The sequence below is a fragment of the Rhineura floridana genome, chromosome 7 (assembly GCF_030035675.1).
Source record: "Rhineura floridana isolate rRhiFlo1 chromosome 7, rRhiFlo1.hap2, whole genome shotgun sequence".
In the NCBI taxonomy this organism is placed as follows: Eukaryota; Metazoa; Chordata; class Lepidosauria; order Squamata; family Rhineuridae; genus Rhineura; species Rhineura floridana.
The window spans coordinates 38,516,392-38,533,498 of NC_084486.1; the positions used below are offsets into that span (position 1 = coordinate 38,516,392).

The 17,107-nt window shown below is 42.0% G+C and overlaps 1 protein-coding gene across 4 annotated transcripts in view; it reads left to right on the top strand.

Moving 5' to 3' along the window:
- Positions 1 to 17,107, top strand: part of LRRC20 (leucine rich repeat containing 20) — a 94,745-nt gene that overhangs the window by 19,405 nt on the left and 58,233 nt on the right. For all 4 annotated transcript variants that reach the window (XM_061635284.1, XM_061635282.1, XM_061635281.1 and 1 more), the window contains exon 3: positions 5,234 to 5,383. In XM_061635284.1, coding sequence (XP_061491268.1) covers positions 5,234 to 5,383 — 150 coding nt within the window. The remainder of the gene's footprint in view (positions 1 to 5,233; positions 5,384 to 17,107) is intronic.

Sequence of the window (17,107 nt, forward strand, 5' to 3'; positions counted from 1 at the left end):
ATATGTGAAAGAAGGCATTGAATCCAGCAAGCTCGAAACCCCAAAAGAGGCAGACTCCTCCACAGAATCGTTGTGGGTGGTGATACCGTGCCCCAGGAGGGACTTAATACTGGGAACGATCTATCGTCCCCCTGATCAAAATGCTCAGGGAGACCTTGAGATGAGATATGAAATTGAGGAAGCATCCAAACTAGGAAAGGTGGTAGTAATGGGTGACTTCAACTACCCAGACATAGACTGGCTGCATATGTGTTCCAGTCATGACAAAGAAGCAAAGTTTCTAGATATTCTAAATGACTATTCCCTAGATCAGTTGGTCATGGAACCGACCAGAGGGACGGCAACCCTGGACTTAATCCTCAGTGGGGACCGGGACCTGGTGCGAGATGTAAGTGTTGTTGAACCGATTGGGAGCAGTGACCACAGTGCTATCAAATTAAACATACATGTAACTGGCCAATTGCCAAGAAAATCCAACACGGTCACATTTGACTTCAAAAGAGGAAACTTCACAAAAATGAGGGGATTGGTAAAAAGAAAGCTGAAAAACAAAGTCCAGAGGGTCACATCACTCGAAAATGCTTGGAAGTTGTTTAAAAACACTATATTAGAAGCTCAACTGGAGTGCATACCGCAGATCAGAAAAGGTACCGCCAGGGCCAAGAAGATGACAGCATGATTAACGAGCAAAGTCAAGGAAGCTCTTAGAGGCAAAAAGTCTTCCTTCAGAAAATGGAAGTCTTCTCCGAATGAAGAAAATAAAAAAGAACACAAACTCTGGCAAAAGAAATGCAAGAAGACAATAAGGGATGCTAAAAAAGAATTTGAGGAGCACATTGCTAAGAACATAAAAACCAACAACAAAAAATTCTATAAATACATTCAAAGCAGGAGACCATCTAGGGAGACAATTGGACCCTTGGATGATAAGGGAGTCAAAGGTGTACTAAAGAACGATAAGGAGATTGCCGAGAAGCTAAATGAATTCTTTGCATCTGTCTTCACAGTGGAAGATATAGGGCAGATCCCTGAACCTGAACTAACATTTGCAGGAAGGGATTCTGAGGAACTGAGACAAATAGTGGTAACGAGAGAGGAAGTTCTAAGCTTAATGGACAATATAAAAACTGAGAAATCACCAGGCCCAGATGGCATCCACCCGAGAGTTCTCAAAGAACTCAAAGGTGAAATTGCTGATCTGCTAACTAAAATATGTAACTTGTCCCTTGGGTCCTCCTCTGTGCCTGAGGACTGGAAAGTGGCAAATGTAACGCCAATCTTCAAAAAGGGATCCAGAGGGGATCCCGGAAATTACAGGCCAGTTAGCTTAACTTCTGTCCCTGGGAAACTGGTAGAAAGTATTATTAAAGCTAGATTAACTAAGCACATAGAAGAACAAGCCTTGCTGAAACAGAGCCAGCATGGCTTCTGCAAGGGAAAGTCCTGTCTCAGTAACCTATTAGAATTCTTTGAGAGTGTCAACAAGCATATAGATAGAGGTGATCCAGTGGACAAAGTGTACTTAGACTTTCAAAAAGCGTTTGACAAGGTACCTCACCGAAGGCTTCTGAGGAAGCTTAGCAGTCATGAAATAAGAGGAGAGGTCCTCTTGCGGATAAGGAATTGGTTAAGAAGCAGAAAGCAGAGAGTAGGAATAAACGGACAGTTCTCCCAATGGAGGGCTGTAGAAAGTGGAGTCCCTCAAGGATCGGTATTGGGACCTGTACTTTTCAACTTGTTCATTAATGACCTAGAATTAGGAGTGAGCAGTGAAGTGGCCAAGTTTGCTGATGACACTAAATTGTTCAGGGTTGTTAAAACAAAAAGGGATTGCGAAGAGCTCCAAAAAGACCTCTCCAAACTGAGTGAATGGGCGGAAAAATGGCAAATGCAATTCAATATAAACAAGTGTAAAATTATGCATATTGGAGCAAAAAATCTTAATTTCACATATACGCTCATGGGGTCTGAACTGGCGGTGACCGACCAGGAGAGAGACCTCGGGGTTGTAGTGGACAGCACGATGAAAATGTCGACCCAGTGTGCGGCAGCTGTGAAAAAGGCAAATTCCATGCTAGCCATAATTAGGAAAGGTATTGAAAATAAAACAGCCGATATCATAATGCCATTGTATAACTCTATGGTGCGGCCGCATTTGGAATACTGTGTACTGTTCTGGTCGCCTCATCTCAAAAAGGATATTATAGAGTTGGAAAAGGTTCAGAAGAGGGCAACCAGAATGATCAAGGGGATGGAGCGACTCCCTTACGAGGAAAGGTTGCAGCATTTGGAGCTTTTTAGTTTAGAGAAAAGGCGGGTCAGAGGAGACATGATAGAAGTGTATAAAATTATGCATGGCATTGAGAAAGTGGATAGAGAAAAGTTCTTCTCCCTCTCTCATAATACTAGAACTCGTGGACATTCAAAGAAGCTGAATGTTGGAAGATTCAGGACAGACAAAAGGAAGTACTTCTTTACTCAGCGCATAGTTAAACTATGGAATTTGCTCCCACAAGATGCAGTAATGGCCACCAGCTTGGATGGCTTTAAAAGAAGATTAGACAAATTCATGGAGGACAGGGCTATCAATGGCTACTAGCCATGATGGCTGTGCTCTGCCACCCTAGTCAGAGGCAGCATGCTTCTGAAAACCAGTTGCCGGAAGCCTCAGGAGGGGAGAGTGTTCTTGCACTCGGGTCCTGCTTGCGGGCTTCCCCCAGGCACCTGGTTGGCCACTGTGAGAACAGGATGCTGGACTAGATGGGCCACTGGCCTGATCCAGCAGGCTCTTCTTATGTTCTTATGTCCGTATTCTGTTGGTGAGTTGGGTTGTTAACAATTTTTTGCATTTCTATTTCTGCAGATATTAACATTGTCATTACCATTTCTAAATCTGTGTCTAATACTATATCTTTAACATAGTTCAGCAAGAATTACATAAGGATTTTGTGGTACTCTGTGTCCTGTTACTTCATGTATACATTTTAGAATATTATCCCAATATGTCTGTAATTTTGGACAGCTCCAAGATATATGCAGACAATCTGCTTTGACCCCTGACCATATCCAGCATTTATCCAATACAGTCCAATATATTTTTGATAATCTGTATGGTGTAAAATACCACTGTTATTGAATCTTGAAATGATTTTCCTTTAAATCTACATAAATTAATCTATGAGGTGTGTTACGCCAGATTCACTTCCATCTATTTCTAATTCGTATTGCAAATGGCCCATCTTGTTCCAAGTGTTTTTCTTAAATTTTCCATATTTTTTATTTCTTTAACCGTTTTCCTATCAGATTTTCCTTGCATCAGCAAATAGTAGATTTTCAAATCTACTTTCGTTTCTTGATGAGCCATATTTCCTTAATAATGCTATAGCTTATTTTATTTGTTAATACTGGAAAAGTTGTGGATGACAATTTGACAGATTTGCAGTAGTGTAACGGCAAATTCAGACATACAGGGTCCCTTCATGATAGTCACAGCCACACCACATCACAGCTATGCCCCTTCTAAGATTGTAAAAGCTTCTAAGATTATAATCTGGCCAGGTTTGAATATTGTTTTCTGCTTCTCTAACCTTCTTAGTGCCTTCTCCCACAACAACATATGTCCCAAGGAGCTAATTAGCATCAAAGGGGAGCGTATTAGCTGCTGAGAAAAGTCTTTCATGGTAGTCTTTTCAGTGGCTTACTCACCTCCTTTGACTCTGATTGGCTGTGATCAGCAGGAAAGGACAAGGAAGCATGTTAGAAGACTTGGAGTGGCCAACACACTCTCCTTTCATGCTGATTGGCTCATAGGAGGCTGAGACATAGAAACCCAAAAAAGTAAAGGGTCTAAGACACACACGGGACCCTGGACAACTACATCCCGACATATTTGTAATTTCTACATAAGGTTTAATTCCTTTATGTAATATTATATCATATAGTGTATTCTAATTGTTGCCATATAGTCAAATTATCAAGCATATCATCTGTGTGAGATATAAACCCATTGTGAAATAACGATGTTAATTGTGATAGCCCTGGAAAAAGTCTGTTGTTATATTTATACCAAATTGCTAATGATATGTGAACTGATGGGACTTTCAGTGCTAATTCATTCCAGTTTTATTCTTGAATGAATTGTTCCCCAAAAAAACTTTATTTAAATTAAAAAAAATTTTTTTTAAAAACATAGGAATTAGTAACCTAGAGTTATAATTGCAGACCACAAGAACATATGAATGAACAGCGGCTTTAATTAGGTGATTAATCATCTAGTGCTTATGCATAAACTAAAGCAAAATGTTTTGCCACTTGGAATGAAGTCAAAGCAGGTGTGTTTAACCGGCTCTACTACTTTTTTTTTTGTCTCAGGTCAGCCTGCTCTGCTTTATTTTGATGAATGTGACCTTCTGGCATCTGGGAGTTCAATTTCAGTGTATTTCTGAAATGCAAATTGTAGTTTGGAGAGATATTCTGAAGACGATAGGCAGAGAAATCCAGTGTAGAAAAAGGACTTCTATTTACCTGACTTCCATATTAGCCAGTTTGTTACCATCCCTTCATTTTACACTCATGTGAATAATAATTCAAACAGCACTCTATGGCTTGGGGTCCAAATACCAGTACTGTAGTTAATTTAACTTAATCTAATTCACTTTTAATGGGACAAAAACGTGATTTGCTCATGGAATGTCTCTGACAATAAAATTGGGTTTGGGTAGGTTTTTGTGTGTTCCTACCATTGTTTGTTAGAAATAAGCAACTCGTCCCCCTGTCAGTAAATTTCTTTTCCCCCCCCCCATTTTTTTTGGGGGGACTGACTTTCTGGGAAGTTTAGTTGAACTGAAGGCTAGAAACTCTGGACTTTGTCCCTTCAAAATGTGTTGATGCTTGATCACTGAACATTCTTAATTGAACTTAGAGTTTTGTTCCATGTATAGCTGATGAATGCGTGGTTCAATGAGACAGAGAGATTTCTACTTCTTATCTTAAAATCCCCTAAGGACTAGTCTACAAATTTGGGTTTGGCCTAATTAGTCTATGTAGGCTTGTTTTCAAAAACATGACTTTTCTTACCACATGATAACATTGTGTCTTATCCTGACTTTTCTAATACAACTGTCCAGTCCTCATGGACAACCAATTAAAATGTGATGTGTTGGAACATAATACATTTTGCCTGCAAAACTCAACTCACTTTCTCCTCCTTTCCTCCCTTGGTGTTTTGCTCTAGATTTGGCAGATTGCAAACTGATGACCTTCCCCATTGCCCTTTACAAAGTCATGAGGCATGTCACTGAAGGCATACATCTCATCACTCTGGCAAATAATGAGCTGAAGTCTGTGACCAGCAAATTCATCACTACCTTCAGCCAGCTGAGAGGTAGGTCTGCATCTCTGAAGATAACCATGGAAATGGCGAGACAGTGGCATCTCAATACTTCTTCCACATGTTAGATCATGTTTTGGACATCTCATCATTTTTTCACTGTACTGTATTTATGTATTCCTACTCCTCCAATGATCAAGGTAGTGCATATAAAATTACAAACCACTAATAAAGCAGAAATTATCAAAATAACCACCCTTTAAAAATCAGCAGCAGTGCTAGAATCTTAGATCATCCTAGATCCTCTCGAATGGTTGGTGTATAGGTGAGTCTAGCTAACCTTCTAAAGGTCAGTAATGATCACGTGAGGTAGGCCTCGTAGGCCTCTGTAGGGAGAGCAGTTTTAAGTTTTCAACTTAAATTTTCTCACTGAAGTGATGACATTAGTTACATTTCAGTCTTAGATCCAGTCAGAGATTTGCATTTCTCATTATTCTTTATAACACTCTACAATATGGAGAGTTGTTGCTTTGCAAAAGGACTATATGTTCCTCATAGGTACTCTGCTTTCAGCTTTACCCGTGTTTCACTTAAATTGTTGTGCATGATTAGTATATATCAATGAACTAGAACAAAATAATTCCATTTGTTTTTTGTCTAAGTGAATTTTACTCTACAATTTTTGCCCCTAAAACTAAGGGTGCTTTATGTTGTTGTGCATCAGTTCTTTAAGGCAGCACAGAACTGAGAGCTACTGCGAACATGGGGAAGAGCCATTGCTCAGTCAGAACATCTACTTTGTATGGAAAAGGTCACTGGTTCAATCCTTAGCACCTCCAGGAAGGACAGGGAGAGGCCTGTCTGACCCCCGCCCAGAGAGCTGCTGCCAATCAGTGTAGACAATAATGAGCTGGATGAACCAATGGTCTGACTTTGTAGAAAGTAACTTCCTAGGTTTCCAGTTGGGGCGGGCAGGATGTTGAGTTGCTAAATTTATGTGTCCTGGCTTGGAAAAATAAAGTAGTTTAGGCATAGGATTGAGTGCACAGTGGAACTGATATCATCTGCTCTAACATGGATAAATGATCTCTTGGTAGAACTAATTTCCTCTTTGTAGTTGCAATTCCATAGAATTGAAATGAATTTTGCAGTCTGATCAAGTTGCTGACAGGTGTTGAAAGAGAGAGTGGAATATTAAAGTATTAATACAGAAATCTCATTCCCATTCAATGGACTGTAATCAAATTGTCATATATAAATAAAATAAGCATTAGTGAAAAATGGTACATCTAGATGGTAAAACTAATGAAACTTCAGGTTCTTGATGTAGTTTAAGAAGGGCATAACAAACCTCTACATGTGTTGATAGATGGTTCCTAACAGAAACAGGATGATTGAATAGTTGAGCTAATAATATCTAGAGGCTTGAAATCAGTGGAGATGTAAGATATTTTAGCAGTTTTAGCAGTAGCTATGTAAACCTTGGTGGGAAAGGATAAAGTTGTGTGAGAATTAGTGGAGGACAAATGCTAACATCCCAGTACTTGGAGTCACCTAAAGGGTTGAGTTCATCACTGGTCATCTGAATTGTATCCTCCTTGCATGCTTGGAATGAAATCATCTCTGGAGTTGACTAAGAGCCATTGAAAGTAATGCTTTTCTGTGAATATTTGGTGAAAACAAACTTAGTGTGAGAGGACTTCTGTTTGCATCATGAAGTTTCTCCTTCCCCCTGCATGCCCCCAAAATCTGCTCTGAGGGTTAGGACCCCTGCAGAGAAGGTTTTGGGAGTGCATGGGTGCAGCAGGGAAAGAAAAGAACTTGGAAGTCCTGTTGTGTAAGCCGTTGGACATTATTGGATGTTGCCCATTGAAAATTGGTATAGCATAATGGCTGGGAGTGTGAGCAGCAAAATAGGATGGGGAAGGTTGAAATTATGAGGCTGTAATTATGAGTGGAGGAGCAGCAGCCTTCCACTCAAAAGTTTCCCTCCCAAGCTGCTTCTCCCACCCCCACTCACCTTGCAGGATTCTAAATGCATGTTTGCCATTGTAAACATTCTCACCTCTCTCTCTCTAATGCAGCTAGATGTAATACCCACAGTTCTTCTGGGAGACATAATAATAATAATAATAATAATAATTTAATTTTTGTGTCGCCTATCTGGCCAAAGCCACTCTAGGCGACGTACACAATTAAATTCCAGTAAAATACAATTTAAAATACAATTTAAAATACATAGCAATACAATACAGTCGACAATAAAGGATTAAGTTACAGCATAAAACAGTATGTAAACAACGGGCATTCAGTAATAGTGATAGGAAGCTTAGCCCACCCCGGAGGTCCCGAAGGCCTGTCCAAAGAGCCACGTTTTTAATGCTCGGCGAAATGTATCCAGGGAAGGGGCATGTCGAAGATCGAACGGGAGGGAGTTCCAGAGTGTGGGGGCCGCCACTGAAAATGCCCTCTCCCTAGTTCCCACCAACCTAGCTGTTTTCGTTGGTGGTACTGAGAGAAGGCCCTGCGTGGCTGATCTAGTCAGGCGGCTAAATTGGTGGTACTGGAGGTGCTCCTTCAGGTAAACTGGGCCGAGACCGTATAGGGCTTTAAAGGTTAATACCAACACCTTGAATTGGGCCCGGAAAGCAACTGGAAGCCAGTGTAGATGAACTAACACCGGCGTAATGTGATCACGGCGGCGGCTATTTGTAAGCAGACGGGCCGCCGCATTTTGTACCAGCTGTAATTTCTAGGTCGTTTTCAAGGGTAGCCCCACGTAGAGCGCATTGCAGTAGTCCAGTCGAGAGGTGACCAGGGCATGTCTCAGCCAAACCGATGAAGAGGAACTCGCCACACACAATCTTCTTGCTTATATGAGAAAGGGGAATAGGAACATCATGTCTGCCAGTTTTTTTGGATCTATGGGCACATTTGCAAGCTGGAGAAACTGTTGTGATCACCGCATGCACACGCTGCAACCAAGCAAACACCATAACCAATTTGACTGACTACAATAGAATGCTTCTTTCAAGCCTAATTTCAGTAGGGGAATGGGACCTTGCGAGTGCCAGGAAAGGCCTCTGGGAGTGCATATGTGCCCACAAGCGTCATGTTGGTGATCACAGTTCAGATAATCAAAGAACATGCATTCTCTCTTTCTCTCTCTCATTCACTCACTTTGCAAAGGATATAGTTACTTTGGATTGTTGCTCTTCCTAATACTTAGACAGCCAGGTTAGGAGGGAGGAGTGGGGCTGTGCCATACTCTTCACGTTGTTTTATGTGGATATACAGTTCTTGCCCCCAACTTACCCAAAGGTGCTATCTTCTGCCCAAGCTCTTACGTTCTTTTTTTCCCAGGTTTCATGAGATCAGTTATTCAAGCATCCTCTTTTCAGACCCTTTGCTGTCTTGTCCACAGAATAACACAACATGGTCAGAAACATTGTCCTGTAACACCGGTGATCAGATAGGTGCTGATCTTGGGGTGTGTGATGCGTCCTTCCCTGGCTCTCCCTGTCACGTTCCTACCTGCTCGTGGTTGCTGCCTGTCTCTAGGCACCACCAGGGACTCCACCAGTCCAGACCGCACTCTCTTATGGTTTCTCTCCCCGCTCTAGCACAGATCTCAACAGATCCCCCTGCTAGGCAACCACCAGTAACGTCCCAATACTAGTATTCCCAGAGACTCTGAATACTGGTATTGTTAGTCTCTTCACCGCTGCCACCATTTGTTACTGTTCCCCTTCAGCCTTGGTCATTACCTTACCCTCCCTTCTGGTCTGTGAAACCCCAGCCAAGGATCAGGCCTTTGGTAAACCAAATTAAGTATTTATTACAGATAACAAAGCTAACAAGATTAACAAGATTTCTTCTTAAGGCACATAAGCATATGGTTTTACTCAATACTAATCCGAACTCCACCTCCCTCCTGGTAAACAACTCTCTAAACCCCACCAAGCAATCCACTCTTTCTCTTCTCCCCCCTATTCCACTCTCACTCTTCCTTTTATACATTCAGCCATTTTAAACACTCAGCCAATCATCTCGCATTCTACTGCCCATTCACTCCCCCTCTTTCACTCCCCCTCTTTCACTCCACTTACCATGTATCTTCTAAAACAACAACACTTACCATATATACATTAATATAGGAACATCACATTTCCCCCCCCCTTAAACAACAGCAGAGTATTATTCCTGTTCCAGGATTTATACGTCGCGTTAACAAATAAAAGTCTCTATGGGGAAAATGTCTTTCTTTGTTCCTCTGTCTGGTCACGTCACTGCAGTCCCAGCCACTTGCCTGGAAAGTCCATCGGCCAGTACATTGTCCTTGCCTTTGATGAACTGGAAGTCCACTTGATAGTCCTGTAGGGCCCAGGACCACCTCTGCAGCATAGTGCTATGGTTTTTCATAGTCTGCAACCATAACAAGGCCCGATGATCCGTAGTCACTGTGAATCTTCGTCCCCACACGTATGGGCGCAACTTGTTCAGTCCCCACACGACTGCTAGACACTCCTTCTGGACCGACGAATAGTTTTTCTCCCTCGGCGTCAGCTTGCGACTCAGGTACGCCACTGGATGTCTGGTGCCTTCTCTCTCCTGCAGCAAGACAACTCCCAGCGCGAGGTCCGACGCATCTGTAGCCACGATGAATGGTTTCTCATAGTCTGGTGCTATTAATATGGGTCCTTGGCACAAGGCTTGCTTCAGTAGATCAAAAGCCTTCTGACATTCATCTGTCCATACCACACACTCAGAACACTTCTTCTTTGTTAATTCATGCAAGGGGGTTGCTATTTCCCCAAAATTTCTCACAAACTTCCTATAAAATCCAGCCACACCCAGAAATGCCCTTACTTGTTTTTTGGTTAAGGGGATCGGCCACGCTTGTATTGCCTCCACCTTGCTCCATAAGGGGGTGATTTTCCCACTCCCCACCTTATGTCCTAAATAGATTACTTCCTTTAGTCCAAACTGGCATTTCTTAGCTTTTATTGTGAGGCCTGCTTTTCTTAAGGCCTCCAATACTGTTGTCAGGTGTTGGACATGCTCAGGCACCGACTTGCTAAAAATGGCCACGTCATCGATATAGGCCACTGCAAAATCTGACATGCCTCGCAACACAGTATTGATTAGCCTCTGAAATGAACTTGGTGAGTTCCTTAGTCCCATGGGTAAGGTCACAAACTCATATAACCCATCTGGTGTACTGAAGGCAGTTTTGGCTCTGGATTGCTCGTCTAGTTCCATTTGCCAAAATCCTTTACAGAAATCTAGTGTAGAGATAATGGTTGCTGCCCCCAATAACTCTAACATAGCGTCTACCCTAGGCATAGGATACGCATCTGGGACAGTAATTTTATTGATTAGCCGATAATCAATGCAAAACCTTGTCGTTCCATCTTTTTTTGGAACCAGGACAATACTTGAGGCCCAGGGACTGATGGATTCCCTGATCACTCCTAATTCCAGCATCTCTTCCACCTCCTTTTTGATCTCATTCAAAACTTTCCCATTCACACGGTACGGAACAGATCTGATTGGGGCATGATCTCCAGTATCAATGGAATGTATAACTATACTGGTTCGGCCAGGTTTGTTGCTAAAGAGATTCCTATAGGTTTTCAAAACTCTCAGAATCTCCTCTTTTACTTCCTCCTTCACCTCCTCTGACCATTCCACTTGATCTACCCCTCCTTTGTCTTTGCTTTCCTGTACCAAATCTGGAAGTTCAGGCCCACTTCCCTCAGGGAATAAGGTAACTTGCAACACCTTTGCATCCCTGGTATGGTAAGGCTTTAACATATTTACATGAACCACTTTGCTTTTGTTTAATTGGTCTGTGGTGATTACATATGTCACTGTGTCAAGCCTTTCTCTGATGGTATATGGTCCTTCCCAGTTAGCCTGTAATTTGTCATGTTTCCTGGGTATGAACGCCATAACCATATCTCCCACATCATACACACGTTCTCTGGCTGTTCTGTCATACCAGTAACTTTGCTTCTCCTGTGCATGACTCAAATTCTCTTTCACTACTTCCATCATTGATGTTAATTTATTGCGGAATTCCAATACAAAATCTACTACAGAAGTTTTGTACTCTCCCAGAGTTCCTTCCCATGAATTTTTTAGCAGTTCTAAAGGTCCCCTCACTTTTCTAGTGAACATGAGTTCAAAGGGTGAGAAGCCTGTTGACTCCTGAGGGACTTCTCTGTATGCAAATAAGAAGCATCCCAACCGTTCATCCCAGTCTTGTGGGTGATCTTGAACATAGCTTCTTATCATGCCCTTCAAAACTCCATTGAATCTCTCAGTTAGCCCATTAGTGGCGGGATGGTAAGTAGTGGTCTTTAGATGTTTTAGACCACAACATTTCCACATACATTGCATCACTTCTCCCATGAATACACTGCCTTGATCTGTCAGCACTTCATGAGGGAAACCCAGCCTCATAAAGTTTTTTAATAAAGCCTCTGCCACTACAGGGGCTTCTACAGATCTCAGTGCTTCTGCGTCTGGGTACCTGGTGGTAAAATCCACCACCACCACTAGATATTTCTTGCCATGCCTTGTGGGTTTGGAAAAAGGGCCCACCAAATCTATTCCCACTCTATAAAAGGGTTGTCCAATTATAGGAAGGGGCTTTAAGGGTGCCTTGGTCTTTACTCCACTCTTTCCCACCTTTTGGCATATTCCACAAGATAGACAATGTTGTTTTACATCCTTGGAGATATTTGGCCAATAATAATGTGCAGCCAATCTCCTCTTGGTCTTTTTTATTCCCAGATGTCCTGCACATGGGACATCGTGGGCTACCTCTAGCAATCTGGTTCTGTATTTGCTAGGTACTATCAATTGCTTCACTGGTTCACATTCATCCTTTCTCTCAGCAGGCATCCACAATCTATATAAAATCCCATTCTCACACACAACTTGATTCCTCAGTTTGTCAGTGAAAGGAATCTGTTGGGTCAGCGCTTGTTCCTTTATCTGCTTCAGACTTATATCTTTATGCAGCTCTTCCCTGAATTGCTCTGCTTCTTCCCCAGAGACCACTTGATACAGTTTGTCTTCTTCAGCAGGCCTGCTAGTGGTTGCTATGGTGACCTGAGGCTGGTTAACAGATTCCACCCTGTTTGTTTCAGCCCCCCTTAATATGGCTTCTTTTTCTCTGCCAATTTGCTGTCTGGTCACTACATATATTTTCCCCTGTGCCCCCATAACATCTCTTCCCAGTATTACTGGTTCTTGTTGCTGGGCATTAATACCAACTTTATATTGGCCCTTTCGGCCTCTCCATTTCATTTTCACTAGGGCCACAGGCAAACTCTCTGGTTGACCACTCACTCCTTGGATAGTCACTGTTTCCTGAGGTAATATTTCTTCAGATTTTATTAAATCTGGCCTCAGTAACGTCTGAGCGGCACCAGTGTCAAGCAATGCCCAATAATTTGCCCCTTGTACTCTCACTTCCTCTCTCAGACTTGAATCCAGGTCTGTTACTTCTGTCCAGTTTATCTGGCAAAACTGAACCTTTTTCGCTGCTTCTAAAGCCTTGGGCTCTGTTTTCACTGCCCTTGTCTGAGCAGGATTACTAATGGGGTTGGCAACCTCACATTAAAAATGTAGGTGCCCCGGTCTACCACATTTGTAGCATAATTTCTCCTCACTTTTAGGGTACACAGATCCACTCTGGGGTGTCCTGTGCCCTTCAGATTTTAATGGAGGACTCACTCGCTGTGGTACCACATCCCTCCTGCCAGCACTATATGGTCTGGGTTTAAACTCTCTTGATGTTTTCCCCACCCAGCCAGTTCTATTGGAGGCGAAGTGATCCGCCATCTCTGCAGCCTCCTGCACAGATGTAGGGGAACGGTCTTTGACCAGGAGCCTTATTTCTGGTGGTAACTGGTGGTATAATTGATCCAGTATCATGAGGCTTTTCACCTCTTCCACTGACTGAGCTTTGGCACTACTCATCCACTTTCCAAATATATCCATCAACTTTGCTCCCAGTTCCACAAAAGACCTCCCTGTCTGTATCTGGCAGTTTCTGAAAAGCTTTCTAAAATAATCAGGCCCCAGTCTGAATCTTTTAAACACTGCTTCTTTGAATTCAGCATAGGTGACGGGCCTGTCTGAGGGGAAATATTGGTATACCTCAGCCAATTCCCCTTTAATCAGGTTTGATAAATACTGCATGTATTTATCTTCAGGTAGCCCCCACAACTGAGCTGCTTTTTCAAAGGTGCTGAGGTAAATTTGAGGATCTTGACCAGGCTCATAGACAGCAAAGTCCTTTGGAGTAATTTTTATTTTTGCTCCATCTCTGTCTTTCCTTGTCTCCTCAGAGTGAAATTTCTCTCTATCAAATTTTAACTTTTCTACTTGTAATTCAGCATCCAATGCTCGTTGCTTCTCCCTCTCCTCAAACCCCAATCTCATTCTCTCAATTTCCAACTCCCTCTGTTTTTCCTTCTCTGCACCTTCCATCCTCAATCTCTCAGCTTCCAACTCCCTCTGCTTGTCTTTTTCCTCAGCCTCCCATCTTAACTTCTCTCTCAAGTACTCTATATAAGCGGGATTGCTTAAATATCCTTCTGGGGTCTCTTCCCTGACAGGTTGTTTTTGCTGGGCAGTAGCAAATCCTATAAGTGCTACCCTCAATTCATCTACCCCTTTACCCTCATGAGGTAAATTGAATGTTATGCACTTCTCCACCAGCTCCTCTCTTTTCATTTTTATGTATTCAGCCATGGTGTTTGAGTTCACTCACTCTTTGCCACACACTCTTTGCCAGTCACTCTCACAAGAAATCTTGTTTTGTTATTTCTGTTTGCCACACCACTGTTCTGGATTCTCTAGTATTCGTATCTGGATTCTCTGTTGTTCGTATCCCACCGCTACTGCCACCACATGTGATACGTCCTTCCCTGGCTCTCCCTGTCAGGTTCCTACCTGCTCGTGGTTGCTGCCTGTCTCTAGGCATCATCAGGGACTCCACCAGTCCGGACCGCACTCTCTTATGGTTTCTCTCCCCGCTCTAGCACAGATCTCAACAGATCCCCCTGCTAGGCAACCACCAGTAACGTCCCAATACTAGTATTCCCAGAGACTCTGAATACTGGTATTGTTAGTCTCTTCACCGCTGCCACCATTTGTTACTGTTCCCCTTCAGCCTTGGTCATTACCTTACCCTCCCTTCTGGTCTGTGAAACCCCAGCCAAGGATCAGGCCTTTGGTAAACCAAATTAAGTATTTATTACAGATAACAAAGCTAACAAGATTAACAAGATTTCTTCTTAAGGCACATAAGCATATGGTTTTACTCAATACTAATCCGAACTCCACCTCCCTCCTGGTAAACAACTCTCTAAACCCCACCAAGCAATCCACTCTTTCTCTTCTCCCCCCTATTCCACTCTCACTCTTCCTTTTATACATTCAGCCATTTTAAACACTCAGCCAATCATCTCGCATTCTACTGCCCATTCACTCCCCCTCTTTCACTCCCCCTCTTTCACTCCACTTACCATGTATCTTCTAAAACAACAACACTTACCATATATACATTAATATAGGAACATCACAGGCTGTTCTTCAGGACTGAGGTCACCCTTACAGGGCCCTGGCTGGGAGATCTTCCTTGTAATTCCAAAGAGATTAGGCTTTGGCCAGTTTTGTTTTGTAATCTCCACAGCCAAAGCTCCTGCACAAGATATGCAGGCAACTGTGAAATACCAAGCTCTGTAATGAAGTTAATGTCACCTTGCCTGTTTCGTCTTTCCTCATTGCGGAGTGATATACAATTTTAGCTAAACATTCATTTCTCACTCTCACAATATAAAACTGATTCATATTACACTGAGAGCATTAAAAGACTGATATTACTTTGAGGAGACTAAAGGTATAATATTGAAGAAATGTAAAGACAGTTTATAAAGAAAATATACAAAGTTTATGCACAGAAGCTTGACTGGAGGCATTAAAGGTCTCTTATATAGGAAGAACATACATGCACAAATTATATTACTTGTCCTAGAAAGAATGTGCATGGGTACATACATAATAAAAGCATAGATAACATGTTGAAAAGCGTAACTGTTCCTAATTTTTTTAGGTGCTTGTACATACAAGGCTGCTAATTTGATCAGGAGAAAAGGCTTTCCCACACACCCTTTCCCTAACGTAAATTCCCCCTCCAAAGCTGTTATTGGTCCTTTGAGGGATAGATTGTATTGTGCCTGTCTTTCTTCCCGCAGCAGGACTAGTAGCAGCCTTTGTGATATAGAGCAGGAAAACTGCATGGGGAGAAAGAGTAAAATACCATCCTCTAACACTGATTCCCTGATCAAATTAGCAGTTCCCAGCTGTTGCTGTGAAGTTAAAGGCAAGCGCTGAGACACCAAATCACACACCTCCCACGTAATGTAATGTATAGGTTGGCCCTGAGGTTATTGTCGAAACCAAAGTTTATAAAGCAGAGTTAAAAATAACCCAATTATAAGTTGCTGTTATGATAGTGAGTCCATGAGGAGAGAGATTGGACTCCTGTCAACTTTTATTATTAAGGGAAAATCAGCCAATTCCCTGGCTAGGCCCCTATAATTAACTGTAAGTACTCAAGACAAAGTACCTGGGGGCTGATGCAAGATGATAATAGTGCAAAGCATTATTTTAATATTGGAGATCGTCTTCAATAATGTGAAAGCTCCCAATGGCAGAACTCTGCATAAGCAGCGGATTTTACTAAAATGTTCTGTAAAGCTAATGTGGTCTTCATTTTTCTGCTTGCTGCTTTGGATTTCCTCTACTTCTCCAGTTACCCTTTCACTGTTTTGAAACCAAACAAGGCAGCATTCTTTCCATAATAAAGTTTCCCCGACAGATCTGAATGCTAGATATTGTTTGACACCTTTCAGGACCACCTTTTGCTATTCTGGTCTTTTTACCACCAGGCAGCTGACTCGTTTAACTGTTCTTATAACCATTTTTTGGAAATCTGTTTTGTTTTATTTAAAAAACAATAAACTTGTAAGTTTTGCTGAATGCTGTATGTGAATATATATATACTGTTTATAAGCTTTGTCGTATCGCTATACTGAAGTCAGACACTCGAGCTATCTGATGCTGGTGGTACCACAGATGGCAGCCTTGCCAGTGGGTTTGGGCATGCTTGCATGAGGGGCTTTTGTGGGCTCCATGTTGATTTAATATACTGATTGAAGGAATATCCACAGTTCTTAATTAAGGAACCTGAGAGTCCTATAGAGCTGGTATTAAATATTTTAGTGCTTTACACAAATACCATAAAAGGATGCCCACCCTGGTCCATAACCGGGTATTAGTCATTCTAATCCTGAGTGATTCCACTGTGTTCTGTGGCTTGTTGCGGCCCCAGTGGAATCTATCTCCAGCACAGTCCTCATTTCTAGAGCCTTCTGCTGCCCATCTTTGGTGTTTTCAGTCTTCCGTCATCATCACCATCATCAATAAAATCCTTAAAATTATTGCTTTTTGTCAGAATAAGATATACTAAAAATCAAATTATTTTGCAAATGATTTTAAAATGATCACTGTTATGAAGAGAAAATTATTCTAGTCTCTACTTTGTCATGTGTTGCATGTCTCAGTGAAATTGATTCATATCACTTGGCAGTTGGCAACCTAAACTTTAGACAAATTCATGGAGGATAAAGCTGAAGCTCAGCTTCATGCTGGAATCCAAGTTAAAGCATACCCAACAGATGGCTGTCCATAGAA